This window comes from Lontra canadensis, unplaced genomic scaffold (genome assembly GCF_010015895.1).
Source record: "Lontra canadensis isolate GAN:19392208 unplaced genomic scaffold, GSC_riverotter_1.0 scaffold23, whole genome shotgun sequence".
Classification (NCBI taxonomy): domain Eukaryota; kingdom Metazoa; phylum Chordata; class Mammalia; order Carnivora; family Mustelidae; genus Lontra; species Lontra canadensis.
The window spans coordinates 23,661,360-23,678,828 of NW_022631017.1; the positions used below are offsets into that span (position 1 = coordinate 23,661,360).

Genomic DNA, 17,469 nt, shown 5'->3' on the forward strand with positions numbered 1-17,469 from the left:
ATATATCAGGCCAGCCCTTTCTGGCCTGCTAGGTCTCTGTGTATAGGTCTGCTACCAGTCTAATGTTCCTATCCTTATACTTTAAGGACCTCTTGTCTCAAGTTGCTTTCAGGATTTTCTCTTTATCTCTGAAATTTGCAAACTTCTCTATTAAATGTCAGGGTATTGACCTATTTTATTGATTTTGAGTGGGGGTTCTCTGTACCTCTTGGACTTGAATACCTGTTCCTTCCCCAGATTAGGGACATTCTCAGTTATGATTTGGTCAAATATATCTCTCCCTTTCTTCTTCCTCTGGGACCCCAATATTTCTAATATTGTTTCGCTTTATGGTATCACTGATTTCTCAAAGCCTTCCCTTATGGTCCATTAGTTGTTTCCCTCTCTTTTCCTCAGCTTCCTTCCTTTCCATCATTTTGTCTTCTATGTCACTGATTCTCTCTTCTGCCTCATTTACCCTAGCTGTAGAGCATCCATTTTTGGATTGTGTTTCCATAAAAGCATTTTAAATTTTGGCCTGATTAGATCTTATTTCTGCACTAAGAGATTCTCTAGTGTTTTTTGTGCTTTTTTTAAGCCCAGCTAGTAACTTTATAATCATTTATTCTGAATTCTAGATCTGACATTTTATTTATCTCCATATTGATTAGATTGATGGCAGACCATATTACCTCTGGTTCTTTCTTTGTTGTGTATTTCTCCTTCTAGTCATTTTGTCCAGAGACTAGATGAACAAGAGAACAAAATAAAACTATATCAACACACTAGACAAATCTGAAGAGGTCAGAAACCAAAAAAGAAAAAAAAAGGGAGGGGGGGGGTAAGAAAGAAAACAAAGAAAAAGGAAAAGGTGGGGGAGGAAAGAATATAATCTCAAAAGTGGAAAAAACAGGGTGATACACTTGGTCCTGGGTGTATTTTGGTTTGTTTGTTAGAAGACACTAAATTCCAAAACTGTAAAGAAAGAAGAACTTATATATATACAAAAATGAGTATAGTAAAAGGAAGCCAGAAATGAAAAATATATCTATAAAATGTAAATATCAAAATGGCGGCACCTGGGTGGCTCAGTGGGTTAAGCCTCTGCCTTCGGCTCAGGTCATGATCTCAGGGTCCTGGGATCAAGCCCCGCATTGGGCTCTCTGCTCAGCAGGGAGCCTGCTCCCTCCTCTCTCTCTCTCTACCTGCCTCTCTGCCTGCTTGTGATCTCTGACAAATAAATAATAAAATTTAAATAAATAAATAAATAAATATCAAAATGAAGATTAAAAAAATACTTAAAAACAAAAAGTTGATAAGAAGCTAGTTGAAACTAGTTGAAAGAAGGAAAGAACTAATTGAAAAAAGGAAATTAGTTAGAAAGGAAAAATAAGAAAAAAAGAAAAAAATTTAAACTGAGAGAATAAATACTCATGAGAAAAAAATCTCAAATTCTGTATACTACTTTTTCCTAGCACAGGAGTTTTTCAGTTCCATGTGATCCATAAACTTGATATTTGCCTGATGTTCCTGCTGGTCCGGGGGAGAGGCCTGGTGCACTGATTCTCAGGTGTCTTTGCCTGGGCAGATTTGCACCTCTCTCCCCCTTACCAGGGAGCCAAGCTCAGTGTAAGCTGCTTTGGGTTGCTCTATGTGGCTTTTGTTCCCTGAAGGGTTTCACACTGCTTGCAAAAAGTGGTTGCTTTTCTATTGTAGAATTGCAGCAGTTCTTTTCTTAGCTCTCAGGTTGAATTTACAGGAGTTCAGAATAATTTGATAGATATCTACCTGAATTCAAGGGACCAGATAAATGCAGGTCCCCTACCTTTCCACCATCTTCCCTCTATTCTACTTCTTTTAGTTCTTTTCAGTGTAAAGAACTGTTGTTTATTTGAGATTTTTCTTGTTTCCAGAGGTAAGCCTGTATTGCAATAAACTTCCCTCTGAGAACTGCTTTCACTGTATTCCAAGGATTTTGTACCATCTGTTTTCATTTTTATGTGTCTCCATGTATGTTTTTTTTTTTCCTCTTTGATTTCTTCATTGATCAGTTCATTATCTAGTAGCATATTGTTTAGTCTCCATGTATTAAGACTGGCTTTTAAAATGTGCCAGAAAACGTGAAAACTGGGTATGTATGCTAATATGGGTTTTAAACCATTTTTTCAATGTATTTCTATCATCTTTAATAAAAATATATCACATTAAAGTAAAAGTAAATTTCAAGGTTGAGGGGAGAGAAAGATTAAATGTAGTACATGATACACATGTACATTGTCATATTCATTTATTGGTTATATGCATATACATTCTTTCAATATTATATATTTTAATGATAATTAGAGTATACTAATACAATCAAATTAGTTTTATTATTATTTTCAAGTTATATTATTGACATTGATATATTTAACTAGATAATATATAGATGCTCCAAATATAAACACTAATATAAACAGTCCTTGAATTTTAAATCATTGATTTTCTTAATTATCTAGAAGTAAACTTGAAATACAAACACCACGTTTGACGTGCATCACCAAAAAGTACAATAACACATTAAAGACTGAGAGATAAAATAATGGGATTACTTTCTGACCATTTATTTTAAAGGGAGTTGTCATTCTTCCCATCAACAATAGTGGCTCTAAGTTCTTATTCTGTTGGTGATTAATGCTTTATATACGTTTAAATAGCTTTATAAGAAACCTTATTTTTTTTGTCCTTCACATCAGTGAAATTTAAACCTCCCAGAGTCCCAGGTGGTGGCAAAGGTGCTAGTCCTTCAGTGACAGAGATACTCCAGCCTTATAATGTTCACTTGCATTCTTCTTGTTCCACAGAGAAATGTACATCCCATTGATATACATGATATTCAGTTCAGTTGCTATATCCAGAAAATTTTAATATTCTTCTGTAGGATTAAATAATGGATTTTTTTTCTTGTACAAAAGAAGTGCTAAGTTATAGGGATTTTTTATATGTAGACATTTTTTCTTAAGTGCTTATAATTACTTTATAAATATTTCTTTTATATTTTTAAGATATTTATAAGAAATATTTTTATTTTATAAATACTATGTAGATTTTCTTCTGAAACATTAGTGATTTCCATTTCTAGTAATGTTTACTCTTTACCCTTTATTAGATTAACTGTTAGAATTCTTGCATAGAATATCTTTAGACTTCTCTCCTTTTCTCATATTTTAAAATTTCTCCTGTTTCAGAAAAATATGCCATACTTCTATTATATTGACCTTTCCCAGGACTCAGTCTCTACTTCTAGTTTTGAAATGAGATAATTAATCAAGGACATAACTGACTTATCTTCAAATCTCTTTTTAAGATCTTTCTATATCCTGAAGCTAAATAAGAGCAAGATATGGAAGAATGATTAACCTGGCCTGTTTGATCTGCAGAGTCTGTTTTAACACGTGTGACTATAGTAGAATTGTATAAGGCCTGTGAGTGGGTGTGGATGAGGGTAGTTTGGGTAGATGAGCCTGGTTTGGGTAAGAGAATATGTATGTGTAGTAAGAGAAATGTCTTCTGAAAAAAATCTCTTCTGAGCTTAAAGCACATGTTACATTGATGAATCAAAGAAATAAATTGGTGCTGGTTGTTAAGATGGTGCGGACTAAAAAAATTAAAATATTTGTCCTATTATGTCATAATTTAGCACTCTGGTTAGTAGCATCCATTATATAGTTAATTTTTCTCTCTTTGATTAATTCTCTAGAAAACATGACTTAATTTGGCCCACATTGTGAATTTGTGTATTTTTAAAAATTTTTTAAAAATACAATAAATGGTGTAGGCATGATCATTTCATTATCTCAAGAGAACTGCATACTGGTGGAAAGAATCTATATACCTCCTGTAAAGCTAGTTACACAATTAATTTATTTAACAGAGGATATGAAATTGTGCTTTAGAGATTGTGCAGTAAGAGCAAATGCAGAAATTATGGAAGAGTTTCCCTAGAGAACCTAAAAGACTTATAGCTGCCATGGACAATTGCCAGTGAGCAAGCTAGGATTTAATGAGATCCAAAATGGTAGATTTCTTGTGGGACATGGCCTTTTATACATGGAATTTCCATTACTGTCATGAGGAATTTATACAAATAATCTATGCCCTTAAAGGTAATATTTAGACAGCTGAGCCAAATTCAACCCACCAAGATTATCAGCCTCCACAATCAGAATCAGTGCCTGCCTAACCAATACATCTGTCTTCAGATTCTAGACATTCTCCAAAGTCCCTTTTACCACACCTGTTTCATCATAATAGTGATTCCTTAAATGTTCACCTGTATTGAGAGCTTACCATTTATCAGACACTATATTAAGCACTTTATATGCTTTTAAATGATTGTAACATCCCTATACACTATTGTTGCCACTGTGTGATAACAAAACTGAATTAAGTGATTTAAGTCACTTTTCCTTATCTTATAGTGACTTTTCCATAGAGCTATGATTTGAACCTAGGTGTGCCTTGCAAATCTTACTTTCTTTTACACTGACTGCCAATGCAAGATACCTAAAGCAGACATGGTTTCCCCAGTATATTCAATATTAATTAACTCAGCTCTTTATTCATTTACTTTTTGTGCTTAAAGCCCATGTTACCTCAATAAAGAATAAAGATAAAATAAGCTAAAAGATGAAAAATTTTAAATTATATAATGTTAATAGGGCCATACTTTTCCCCCTACTAACTGTTGAGACTCTTTCCTCTAAGATTTAAAATATTATGGTAGTTATATGGGAGTTATTACAGATTTTTATACATCAGGGATTGTCAAGTAGAGTCTTACTTTCTATGCAAGTGAAAAACACACTAGCTGCGTGCTGAGGTTTCTTTCTAGATCATTTTATTTTTTTCTAATAGGAATAATTTGGGGTAACTCTCTGTGTGTTCTTCCCTTCCAAATGTTGGTGAGTTCTGAAGAGATATTTTTGTTGGACTTTCCAAAGCAGGATGGACTTCTCCTTAGTACGTTAGGTTAATACAAATTCAATGTCCTCTTCCAACCCTCATTCACAATTTATATATCATTTTATAAAATGAGAACAATCACCTGCCTTTCTGAAATTTGAGAATGAGCAAGAAAGACATTATTTATTTAACAGTAAATTTCTGTATGGTGAATCACAAAACTTGGATTTGTTCATGTCCTATTTTCTACAGATCAGTAGTTAGCACAAAACAACTCATGTAATGTTTAAAATAGATTATGAGTGGCATAGTAAAATATATTACTCTTACAGAGAACAGAAATTAAAATTAGGGGCTGTTGGCAAGATGTTATTCATGAAGAGTACCTGAAATAGCATTTTATAAATATCAAATTGATGCTTCCTATTTTTATTCATTGCCTATGAGATAATAAGAATATAAGAGCTTAATTGCTTATAGTCACCTTTATCTATAATATAACATTTGTGATAAGGTTTTGCTTGCCAGTGTTGCAAAGCCAGTTATGAAGTGTGTTTTTTACCTGCAACCTAACTAAATGTGATAGTGCAACTTAATTTTGTAAAATACACACTTTTCAGCCACTTGGTAAAAGCTAATATCTGAAGTTTTATCCTACCTTGACACTGATCTGCAGAGATGGCCAAGATTATTGTTTTAGTATCTAGTTGCCAGCAAGTATCTTTTTTTTTAATTTTTTTTTAATTTTTTAATTTTTTTTATTTATTTATTTTTAGCCAGCAAGTATCTTATCACAATAATGCAGTGACCCTTGTATATTATCACTAGAACACTGTTGTACTCTTATAAATCAAAGATGATTGCTAATGGCAATTATTGCTCCCTATAAATGAGAGCAGGAACAAAATAGTGCAAAGGGGCTGATCACAGTAAGATCACAGTAAGGAAAATGATATTTTCCATAATAAAAGATGGCAATAAAGCAACAGTGGACCTCCAGGTGCTATTTAATGAACTGTGGCTTTGCTTCTGGGACATGGGATCACCCTTCATCCTTACCTCTTAAATGCCATTCTCTTTCTGCCCCCATTTAATCCCCAAATGCTACTTTCTATCCAAAGGCCAGTATATCTACAGTATTTTTTTGCAACTCCAAGCTGTGGCATGTTAACCAAATCTGGATGTCACAGATTCTATAAAAGCAACTTCTACTCACCTTGTTTGCACTTTATCTGCATCTGTTTTGTTAGTAAAAGATGCTTTGAGTTTTTTGTCAACCTTCTTAGCATAGGTCCAGGATTACAAGATTGTAGAACAGCAACCATCATTCTGATTCTAGGTAATTTTCCTAGTTATTGGCACTCAGTCCCAGTGATTTGTATATCATATTGAGAAAGCCATTCTCATAATGAAAGAAAGAGTTGAGCTGTTTTGCTTACTGTCACGCTCTATTTTAAGAGTAAACTCCATTTTTTATATATATTTTTTTATTAACATGTAATGCATTATTTGTTTCAGGGGTACAGGCCTGTGATTCATCAGTCTTACACAATTCACAGTGCTCACCATAGCACATACCCTCCCCCATGTCCATCACCCAGCCACTCCATCCCTCCTATCCCCCTCCACTCCAGCAACCTTCAGTTTGTTTCCTGAGATTGAGAGTCTCTTATGGTTTGTCTTCCCCTCTGGTTTCACCCTGTTTCATTTTTTCATCTCTTCCCCCATGATCCTTTGCCTTGTTTCTCAAATTCTGCATATCAGTGAGTTCATATGATAATTGTCTTTCTCTGACTGACTTATTTTGCTTAGTATAATACCCTCTAGTACCATCCGTGACATTGCAAGTGGCAAGATTTCATTTTTTTGGTGGCTGCATCATATTTGATTGCATTTTCTTTATCTGTTTATCTGTTGTTGGACATCTAGGCTCTTTCCATAGTTTGGCAATTGTGGGCATTGCTGCTATGTATATTGGGGTGCACATGCCCCTTTGGATCACTACATTTGTATCATTGTGGTAAAAACCCAATAGTACAATTGCTGGGTCATAGGGTAGCTCTATTTTCAACTTTTTGAGAACTCTTTATACTGTTTTCAGAGTGGATGCACCAGCTTGCATTCCCACCAATAGTGTAGAAGGGTTCCCCTTTCTCCACATACTTGCCAACACCTGTCATTTCCTGACTTGTTCATTTTAAACCATTCTGACTGGTGTGTGGTATGAGGTGGTATGTCATTGTGGTTTTGATTTTTATTTCTCTGACCCCAAGTGATGTTGAATACTTTTTCATGTGTCTGTTGGCCATTTGGATGTCTTCTTTGCAGAGATGTCTGTTCATGTCTTCTGCCCATTTCTTGATTGGATTATTTGTTCTTTGACTATTGAGTTTAATGAGTTCTTCATAGATTTTGGATACTAGCCCTTCATCTGATATGTCATTTGCAAATATCTTCTCCCATTCTGTATGTTGTCTTTCCTTTGCTTTGCAAAAGTTTTTATCTTGGTGAAGTCCCAATAGTTCATTTTTGCCCTTGCTTCTCTTGCCTTTGGTGATGTATCTAGGAAGAAGTTGCTGCGGCTGAAGTCAAAGAGGTTGCTACCTGTTTTCTCCTCAAAGATTTTGATGGATTCCTGTCTCACATTTAGGTGTTTCATCCATTTTGAGTCTGTTTCTTTGTGTGGCATAAGGAAATTGTCCAGTTTCACTCTTCTGCATGTGGCTGTCTAATGGTCCCAACACCATTTGGTGAAGAGACTGTCTTTTTTCTATTGGACATTCTTTCCTACTTTGTTGAAGATTAGTTGACCATAGATTTGAGGGCCCTTTCCTGGGCTCTATTTTGTTCCATTGATCTGTGTGTATATTTTTCTGCCAGTACCATTCTGTCTTGATGGTTACAGCGTTGTAATAGACCTTGATGTCTGGAATTGTGATGCCACCAGCTTTGGTTTTCTTTTTCAACATTCCTCTAGCTATTTGGGCTCTCTTGTGGTTCCATACAAATTTTAGGATTATCTGTTCCATTTCTGTGAAAAAAAGTTGATGGTATTTTGCTAGAGATTTGATTTAAATGTGTAGATTGGTCTAGGTAGCACAGACATTTTCACAATATTTGTTCTTCCAATCCATGAGCATGGAACATTTTTCTGTTACTTTGTGTCTTCCTCAATTTCTTTCATGAATATTCTATAGTTTTTTTTAGTACATATTCTTTGCCTTTTTGGTAAGATTTGTTCTTAGGTATTTTATGGTGTTGGGTGCATTTATAAATGAGATAGACTCCTTAATCTCTCTTTTTTTGTCTTGTTGTTGGTGTATCAATCTTATTAATTCTTTCAAAGAACCAGGTCCTATTTCATACACACACACACACACACACACACACACACACCACAAAAATAAGGTTAAATACAATGAAGGGATAGAATATGGCTATAAAAATGAAAATTAAAAATGATTTTAAAAAAATTGATAAGAAGTTGGTTGAGAGAGGAAAGAAGAAATATCTAAAAAATAAAGAAATAGAGAAATAAATACAGAAAATTTTAAAAATTAATTTTGAAAGACTAAAGAATCATCGAGAAAAAGCCATGAGTTCTATGTGTTGTACTTCCCTAGTACTGGAGTTTTGCTGTTCTTATTGATGGGTAAATTCGGTCTTGGCTGGATGTTCCTGCTGACCTTCTGTTGGAGGGGCCTGTTACACTGATTCTCCAATGTCTTTGCCTCAGGTGGAATTGCACTGCTTTTGCCAGGGGCCAGGCTAAGTAACCTGCTAGGAGTTGCTCCATGGTAGCTTTTGTTTGCTGAAAAGCTTTCTGTATAGCTTTCGAGGACAAATGAAAATGGCAGCTTCCTGATCTATGGCTCCAGAGGAGCTGAGAGTTGAGGGCCCCATCCTCAATGTTCCCCCAGAGAAAAGCAGTCAGTCGGTCCCTTCTCCCTGGTCTCCAGCCACACTTCATGCTCACTTGGCCTGTGACTGAGCATTTCTGTCTCTGGCCCACGACCCCATTTGGAGTTTCTGAACCCAGCAGATTCCTACAGTGTGCTCCTGTGCTGCTCCTCCCAGGGGAGAAAGGGGACTCTCCCAGATCTGCCACTTGTTGGGTCCCTGCTCCAAGAACAGGGGCCTGACTATACCCTGAGTCACAGTTATGACAACCCTGAGCTGAGAGCCCACTCCTTGGCTCAGTCTTTGCAGCTGACTTTCCCACTCTGATACCTGGGAGTTCTGCCACATTCAAGGCACCATCATTCTTTTTGTGACTTTGAATGTCCTGAGACCACCATGTCCCAGTGAGGATTCCACCCCTCACTTCACCATTGGAGCAATGTCCCTCCACCGGACCAGATGTCTAAAAGTTCCAACTTTGTGCTCCCCTGCTCTATCCCTTGTCTATAGGCAGCTGATGGAGACTCCTTCCCCCATGGTCTATCTTCCTGTATATTGCCTCAGATCATTTCTCCATTGTCCTACCTTCCAGGAAGTGTTCGTTTTTCTGTTCATAGAGTTACTGCTATTCTTTTCTTTGATCTCTTGTTGAGTTTGGAAATGTTCATAATGGTTTGTTTGATAACTAGCTGAATTTCAGGGGCCACATGAAATTTAGGTCTCCGACTCCTCTGCCATCTTTGAGCCCAAGAGTAAACTCCATTTGATTACAGTTTTTACTCTGTGAGATCCAAGATTCATTGACCTCAAAGAGCAATAGAATCATAAGATCGTCAAGTCAAAGGAAGTCTAAGTAAGATAGTGTAATTGCCTTTTCTGTGGTATCCATGAAGCAGGCCATCTTCTGATGCCAGGAAGCATGCTGTCATGATGTGTCTCCAGAAGGTTCAAATCCTTGGCTGGCCACATACACGTTGTGTGATGTCATTTAGTCAACTCTTCTAAACTTTATTCATCATCTGTAAAATGGAAAAAAAAAATACTATATACATGTATGTGAAGTACCTAAACATAATAGATGCTCAGTAAATTCTAGGCATTATTAGCATCATGGTTAGTATTTGACCACTTTTTACCAAAAACATATTTTGTACAGCTCATCTGTTTCTGATGAAATATTTGTTAGGCCGACATGGTTTTCTGTAATTCTGTCTCATTCTAGGCTCTTCAACTCACTGAAAACCCCTTTTATGACCACCTTATATTTTCTCCTAAGTTTTCACATGGCCATATTTATAGACTCATATATTAAATTATTTTGACTATTTTACTCATCTTTTAAATGAGGCTATTAATAGCACTTTATAGAATTGCTGTGAACAGTAGATGAGATAATGGAGGCAAGAAAGAACATATTGCCTGCTATGTAATGAATATTATATGGATAAAAGTTACTAATCCCAGTATTACTATATTATAGTGCTTACGAAAAAGTTACCCTTTTTTTGAACAGTTATGCCATACTTAAGCATATTGAACTTGTGTTTTATATATATCTATATATACATACAGATATAAACAACACACAATTATGTACAGCATTTTAACATATGTATTAAATAAAATTTATACAAAAATACTTAAAAATTAAGTTAAAATAAAAATATATTATGTAACATATAAATATATAAATATATTAGTTTATTATAAATTTTTATTTATATTATGTATTCTATATAATTATACTTACATATTACATGATATATTAAATATACAAATTATATATAATATATAAAACAACTTAATACATGAACAGGTTCATCAGCTTCATCTAAAGCCTACAGAATACCTTTCCCTTTATTCAGAGAAAATAGGCAAAAAAAAAAAACCTTAATCAGTTTCAAACCAAATTTTTTTTAAAGATTTTATTTATTTATTTGACAGAGATGACAAGTAGGCAGAGAGGCAGGCAGAGAGAGAAGGAAGCAGGCTCCCCGCTGAGCAGAGAACCCGACGTGGGGCTCCATCCCAGGACTCTGGGATCATGACCTGAGCCTAAGGCAGAGGCTTTAACCCACTGAGCCACCCAGGCGTCCCTCAAACCAAATTTTTATTTTAGAAGATATTTCTACATAATAATAAGCCCTAAATATATCCCAATCTAAAAGTTTCTTCTTGAAGGGGAAAAAGAAAGGAGAGAAATATAAAATCTATATCCTAAGAATTATGAATGACCTTCATATAAAAGAGTTAAAATAAACATGAATATAAGTACACAAATTTTGTCTTTTGTTAGAAATGAATATTTACTCATTTATCCCTATTTTATTAGAGCAGACAATTTATGTATCTTTACATAAAATTGGTTAATGGGTTTGGCCTTTTCAAAAACACTCAATGCACTCATTTCAGCATCAGCTTCTTTGGTGTGGGCGTAGTGTGTGACTTTTTTTGTGACAGTAAGCCAGTAGTTATTATGCATGAGGGACTCTGGTAGAAATGCAGTATTTTGTACTAATTGCTAACAGAAAGATCTGTAATATCAGCTGCATGATTTGTCCTTTACATGTGCCTAGCTATAACAATCTGAATTTAGTACTGCATTTGTTAATATTAGACACAAATTTATCCTGACACTTTTATAGCAAAGCCTCAGAAACATTTAGTCATGTAAAATATAATCATAGTCTTGAAATACTTGCTTGTGTTCCCATGCCGATTAGCCAGGATCTCACTTTATAACCTTATCTCTTGCTGAATAGAATGGTTGGATGAGGTTCTTTGGGGGTCCTGATTATAAGATAGGTATTAATTTTCACTGAGCAGTTACTGCACCCTTATCAAAGAACAACTGTTTACATAATGTGAATATTCTATGTCTCTGTACACTCTTCAAATCTTCCCTCTCATAGTAAATTAAATGTGGTTTTAATTTGCATCTGTGTTTTTGTCAGACAGTCCCGACTATTTTTTTTTTAAGATTTTATTTATTTGACAGACAGAGATCCCAAGTAGGCAGAGAGGCAGGCAGAGAGAGAGAAGAGGAAGCAGGCTCCCTGCTGAGCAGAGAGCCCAATGTGGGGCTCGATCCCAGGACCCTGAGATCATGACCTGAGCTGAAGGCAGAGGCTTTAACCCACTGATCCACCCAGGTGCCCCAAGTCCAGACTTTTTGAGGACAAATAAAAGTAGCTTGTGGTATAAGTAAAATATTTTGTGTCAGAATAAAATAGCAAACCATTATGTAAAAGGCACATTTCCCCATGTGTTTATTGTCTAACTGCATGAACTAGACTTACATAGAAGCTTTGGAAAAATCCCCATGGCTGTCATATCCATAAGTCTTTCTGACCCGCTTGGACAGATGTTAGTGTATTACTTGGAGCATACTATAAAACTTACCTTTCACTTAGGGAAATGTGCTTCTACTTTGTTCATCAAAAAGCCAATACAGAGACCATGAGACATGGGACAATAATAGACCTTTGGACACAGAGACATAAAATGGGATGTATGAGTCCTTGAAAGAGCAATTAAATACATTTTTATTTCAACAACTGAAGATGAGGAACCAAAACCGATGGGCAGGGGATAGAATGAACAAGAGAAAAGTCAGTATTCATCATGCTTCTTGGCATTCTAGCTCACCAATTTACTCTGTAGTGTATTACAGTAAATCAGATCTAGTTATGCATTCCATTTCTTGATTTATTCTTATATGAAGTAAAAACTTAGAAAACATTTCCCTGGAAATTTCTGGAGTCACCAGTGAGGAACCTCTAGCTACACTATTATCAGTGACCTGATTCAATTTCTTTTTGGAAATAGGTAGGTTATAAATTATAAATACCTTAGAGAAAGGGCTAGCAAAGGATTCCTGAAGAACACACTGCCCTAAAAAGCATGGTGAGACATCCTATTATGAAATATCTCTCAAGATCTTGAAAGTAAAAACAGCATATTTTTTGCTTATATCCTGGGAACATCTGCCCAAAATCCATCTTAACTAGAAGTTGAATGGAACTTTATAACAATGATAAACTTGGCCTCAGTGGGGAGAAACCTTTGTATCCTTCCTAACTTTTAATAAAATTAAGAATTGTTACTAATACTTGTTCTTAGACTGTGAATTGCAACCGGTAAGTCTGATCTGAATTTGAACTCTAAATCATATTTGCAAAATTTGGGAAAGTGCATTAGTTATGTATTGCTGCCACTCCAAAATTCAATAGCTTAAAACAACAACTGGATATATCCTCATTTCTGTAGGTTGACAGTTTGGACTGGACTCCAATGGATAGTTCTTTTGTTACCATGCCTGGGGAGTCTCAGATAGCCCTACTCACATGATGGGGCCTCAGCTGGAATGGTCAGCTCTTGCTCACAGCTGTCTCTCTTCCTCAAGAAGACTCATCTGGGATTATTCATAAGGCAGCAGGGTTCCAAGAATGTGAAAGTAGAAATGTTGAACCCCTTGAAGCTGAGGCTCAAGAGTCATACAGTACTCCTCTGAGACACTTTGGGTCAAAGAGTGTCAAAATCCAACCCAGATTTAAGGGATGGGAAATGGACTCTACCTCTTAATGAGAGAACAAGAAGGAAGTGGTGTTGCTTTTAATCCTCCCCAGAACAGAGCATTGCCTTTATCTGGTCAGTAACCCATCTGTGCTTCTTTCTTGATAACATTTTGTAACTTTTTTCTTCCCCTCCCTTCCTCCATTCCAATAACTCTTTCCTGGTTCAAAACTAAATTACCTCAAAACAAACAAACAAGAACCTGAATTACTTTTTACAGGTATCATAATAGCCGTATCTTGACATTAATCAGTCTCCGCCTCTCCAGTCACATGACAATTTTCTCTTACCATTGTTTTTATTCTGTTCTCCTGTTCCTCACCTATTAGTGTTGTTCTCCAGGTCCTTTCTCATGATCACTTCCTCCCATTTAGACACTTCTCTCCCTCCCTCCCTTTCCCTTGCTACTTCTCTCTTTTCTCTCCTTCTAGTACTCTGCTCTACTCCAAAATATTTTTTGCCCTTCTTTTACAAAGATAGTAGTAAGCACATATTTTTTTATTATGCTTACTCTGTGCAAGACACTATCCTAAACACTGTGACCAAAGGTGTTTAAGGTCTCTTCTCTGTTGTGGAAGAAGCAATATATAAATAAAGTAATAAGATAGTTCAACACACGTGAGTGTTAAGACCAAGGGAATGCAGTAGTGACTGGTGGAGACAGTCATTTCTGAGTCATCATGGCCTTCCTCTATGAGGAAGTGACACTTGAGCCCTTGACGTGAACATCCAGGAGCCACATAGGGGAAGGTGCAGGGAGAAGTGTCCAAGGCAGTGGAGACAATGAGCAAAATGACACCTTTCATCTTTAGGATTGAGCATCCCTAAAGTTTATCATCTGCAATGGTAGTTCAAAACCCTAGCTGTATGATAGAACCATCTGTAATCTTTTAAGAATCCTGATGCCTCGGCCTTACCCCAGACCCAAGAAATCAGATGCTCTGAAGGTAGGGGTGGGAAGTACCTGGATATCTGTATTTTATAAATCCCCACAGGATATTAATGTACAGACAGAACTGAGACCAACCAACCTGCAGCAGTGCTTCTCAAACATTAACATGTGTAGGTCACATGAGAATCTTTGTAAAATGCAGATTCTGAGCCACAAGATCTGGAGTGGGCCCAAGATTGTGCACATCTAAGAAACTCCCAGGTGATGGAAACGCTGCCAATCTTGTTACCCCTGAACTGTGCCGTACAGACAGAAGTATTAGCGTTCACCTGAGACAAAAAAGCACATTCTCGAGAATCAGAAGATAGCCAACTCAGTTGCCCCTTGAATCAGAAATACTGGGGGTATTGCTATCTCCTGTAATTTAAGAAAATTCTCCAGATGATTCCGAGACCCACTAACGTTTGAGAACCAGACTGTGTCTTGATGTTTAGACAAACTCAATTCAACACCTAATTGTGTTGCACATTGTGTTTCCTGCAATTGTTTCACATAGACAGGTGTGTTAAATCTTCGCAAGCACTCGCATTTAACTGGGAGCAGGAAGGCACAATGCTCTGCTGTCTTTACTGAGTTTCCATGCAGAGCAAATCCCCTTTCATTCCCGTTAGCAGAAGAGGAAGAGAATACAGTTCTAGTTCCTTGTTTGGGCTCCTGCCTCCAAAGCCTCTTTGTTCACTCAGCTGGCGAAGCTCCTGTAGGTGACGCTCTACAGTTGTAGGTAGCACCTGTGCAGGGCTGATTTACTGAAAGCCCTGCTGGGGCAGTTGAACCCCTGAGTAGGGATCTTGTAACTCACTTCTAACTGCTGTCCTATCAAAAAATCACCCACTGTACTACTTCTCTTTGTTTGCAAGCTTTAGTTAATGGCTTCCTCACCATTAGGCAGCTCAGGGGAGTGCTATTAGAGGACTAATTGAATTCTTGCCAATTTGGGGCATGGTCCAAAGCTACTCCAAGTCTTGGTATTTGCCATGTGATGCATTTACCTCTCTTCTCATGTGCATAGTTTTGACACCTCCTTCTGCTGAATATATGCCAGAAATTACAACTGTCTACATGAATGCATATCATAAATATGGTAGTTCATGCTCCTTGGCATGGAGAAGCTACACCTCATTGCTCTGTTGCAAAGAGTTAGGAAAAAAAAAAAAAAAAGGACTAAAAACTTCAAACTGAATATGTACATATTTAAAATCCAGAAGAATTCGTGTACTTTTATTTTAGAAATTCTACTGTTTATGAAATTAATCTAATAATGAAAAAAGCTATCCATTTTTTTTTCTCTGTACTAACTCTACCAACAGTCCCCTTCCACCACACCAAGCTTGAATACTCGCTTTTCCTAATTATCGAGAAGATTATACATAGAACATTAGCACTTCTGGCTACTTAAGGAATAACATTTTCCTGGCCCTTAGCAATTATTTATCCACAAGACTGAATGAGGTTAATTAGCAAAGCAGGAATTTGTGGGAGTGTGTGTAATGATGGGCAATAACGTGTTGAAAGGCTAAAGAGGAAAAGTTGGCAAGTAAGTCAGTAAGTAAATAAATCCATACATATCATGAGCCAAAAAACACAAATTATAAAAAGAAAAGTTCTTTCTTTTGACTTTTTTTTTTAATAATTCTTTTCAATAGATGGCAAGTGGAAAAGTTGTACAAATTTGGGATAGGCGGCATCCATGGTACTTGAAACACTTGAAGATCCAATTGCTATAAACACTCTCCAGGACACTCCAGGGGAGCACCGTATATTTGAATACAGTTTTAGACACAGGAGCATGTTTTATTCTCTAGTTACAGATGTCCTCTAGATTGCTTATGTGGGAATTGCTGAAGCATTTCTAATGTTCTGTCCCGTGTCTTACCTCTTGTACTTCTGCAATATGCTTGTCTCCCTCAAAATCCATTTGCTTCTCCTCTTTGGTTCCTCAGCTTATGTCCCTGTCCCTATCTCAGCTTCTGGTCAAAGGCATGTCTTCTCATCTGTTGGTCGTTTCCTCTTTTTTTCAACCGTCATCTATTTGAAAGTATTAATTATCTAAAATGGGTAGCATCATCTCTCACAGAATTATACGTGGGCCATAAAATATTTCATAGCTGAGATCTTTGACTATCTGCCAGGGATGCTTAATGGAAATAAATATTCCTTGTTGTTTCCCTTTCACAGTTTGTGGAGATGAATGCACAGGCCTTCTTCTTGGTGACTTGGCTCGCCTGGAGCAGATGGCCATGAGTATCAACCTCACTGGCCCACTACCTGCCCCATATAAAATGCTGTATGGTCTTGAAAATATGACTCAAGAACTAAAGGTAGGTTGGAGCAGTAATGTCAAGAGCCCGGGAAAAGATGACAGAAGCTTCCCAAGGGGCAGTGGCCAGAATTGCAAATGTTCTTCCCATTGCCCCAAATCAAGGCAAGCAGCCAGGAGGGAAATTCAGAGACTTTCTAAACTAGTGTTTTTCAAATTTGAGTATTATACTATAACAGATTGCTGTTAAGGGAAAGAGGCTTATATGCCCTCAGTGCTTGGCCTAAATCAGCTTTATTATGTTATTTAAATATGTACCAACATAAAATCAGGTATAGTTCCTATACTTATAGCTCTATAAAATCAAAACACATTAATCCTCACAAAAGCCTAAAAAAACAATAAAATTAAAATTAAAAACATTAATATAAAATAACAGATGATTTTTGTTGAGAGCAAATTGCTGCTTGTGACAAGAATACACCCCTAACTACTTCCACACAGGTTGTTTCATCAGTGTGTATGTTACATGTAACCCCTACTGTTCCACGGTATGAACTACAGAGCCCCTCCCAAGGGGTCCTTGGCATCACTTGACAAGGCCACATGATTTACATGTTCAATCCACCACACAACCAGACATGTGTGCAGAGGTGGGTTTTGAGATCAGGTGGCCAGATCCATCTCTCGGTGGCTGAGCCTGACTTCCAGAAACGCTTACATTAACATTTAAGCTTCTTGTCAAAATGAAAACTCAAGATTAAAATTTTGTACTAGAGAGCTAGGAGACCTTTGAAAACACTTCACTGAGAACTACTTTGAAAAACACTATTCTAAAACATTGTTAAAACTTTTGGTAATG

General features: G+C 36.6%; 1 protein-coding gene across 5 annotated transcripts in view; it reads left to right on the top strand.

Moving 5' to 3' along the window:
• Positions 1-17,469, top strand: part of LAMA2 (laminin subunit alpha 2) — a 634,066-nt gene that overhangs the window by 454,102 nt on the left and 162,495 nt on the right. For all 5 annotated transcript variants that reach the window (XM_032862519.1, XM_032862522.1, XM_032862520.1 and 2 more), the window contains one exon: positions 16,526-16,668. In XM_032862519.1, coding sequence (XP_032718410.1) covers positions 16,526-16,668 — 143 coding nt within the window. The remainder of the gene's footprint in view (positions 1-16,525; positions 16,669-17,469) is intronic.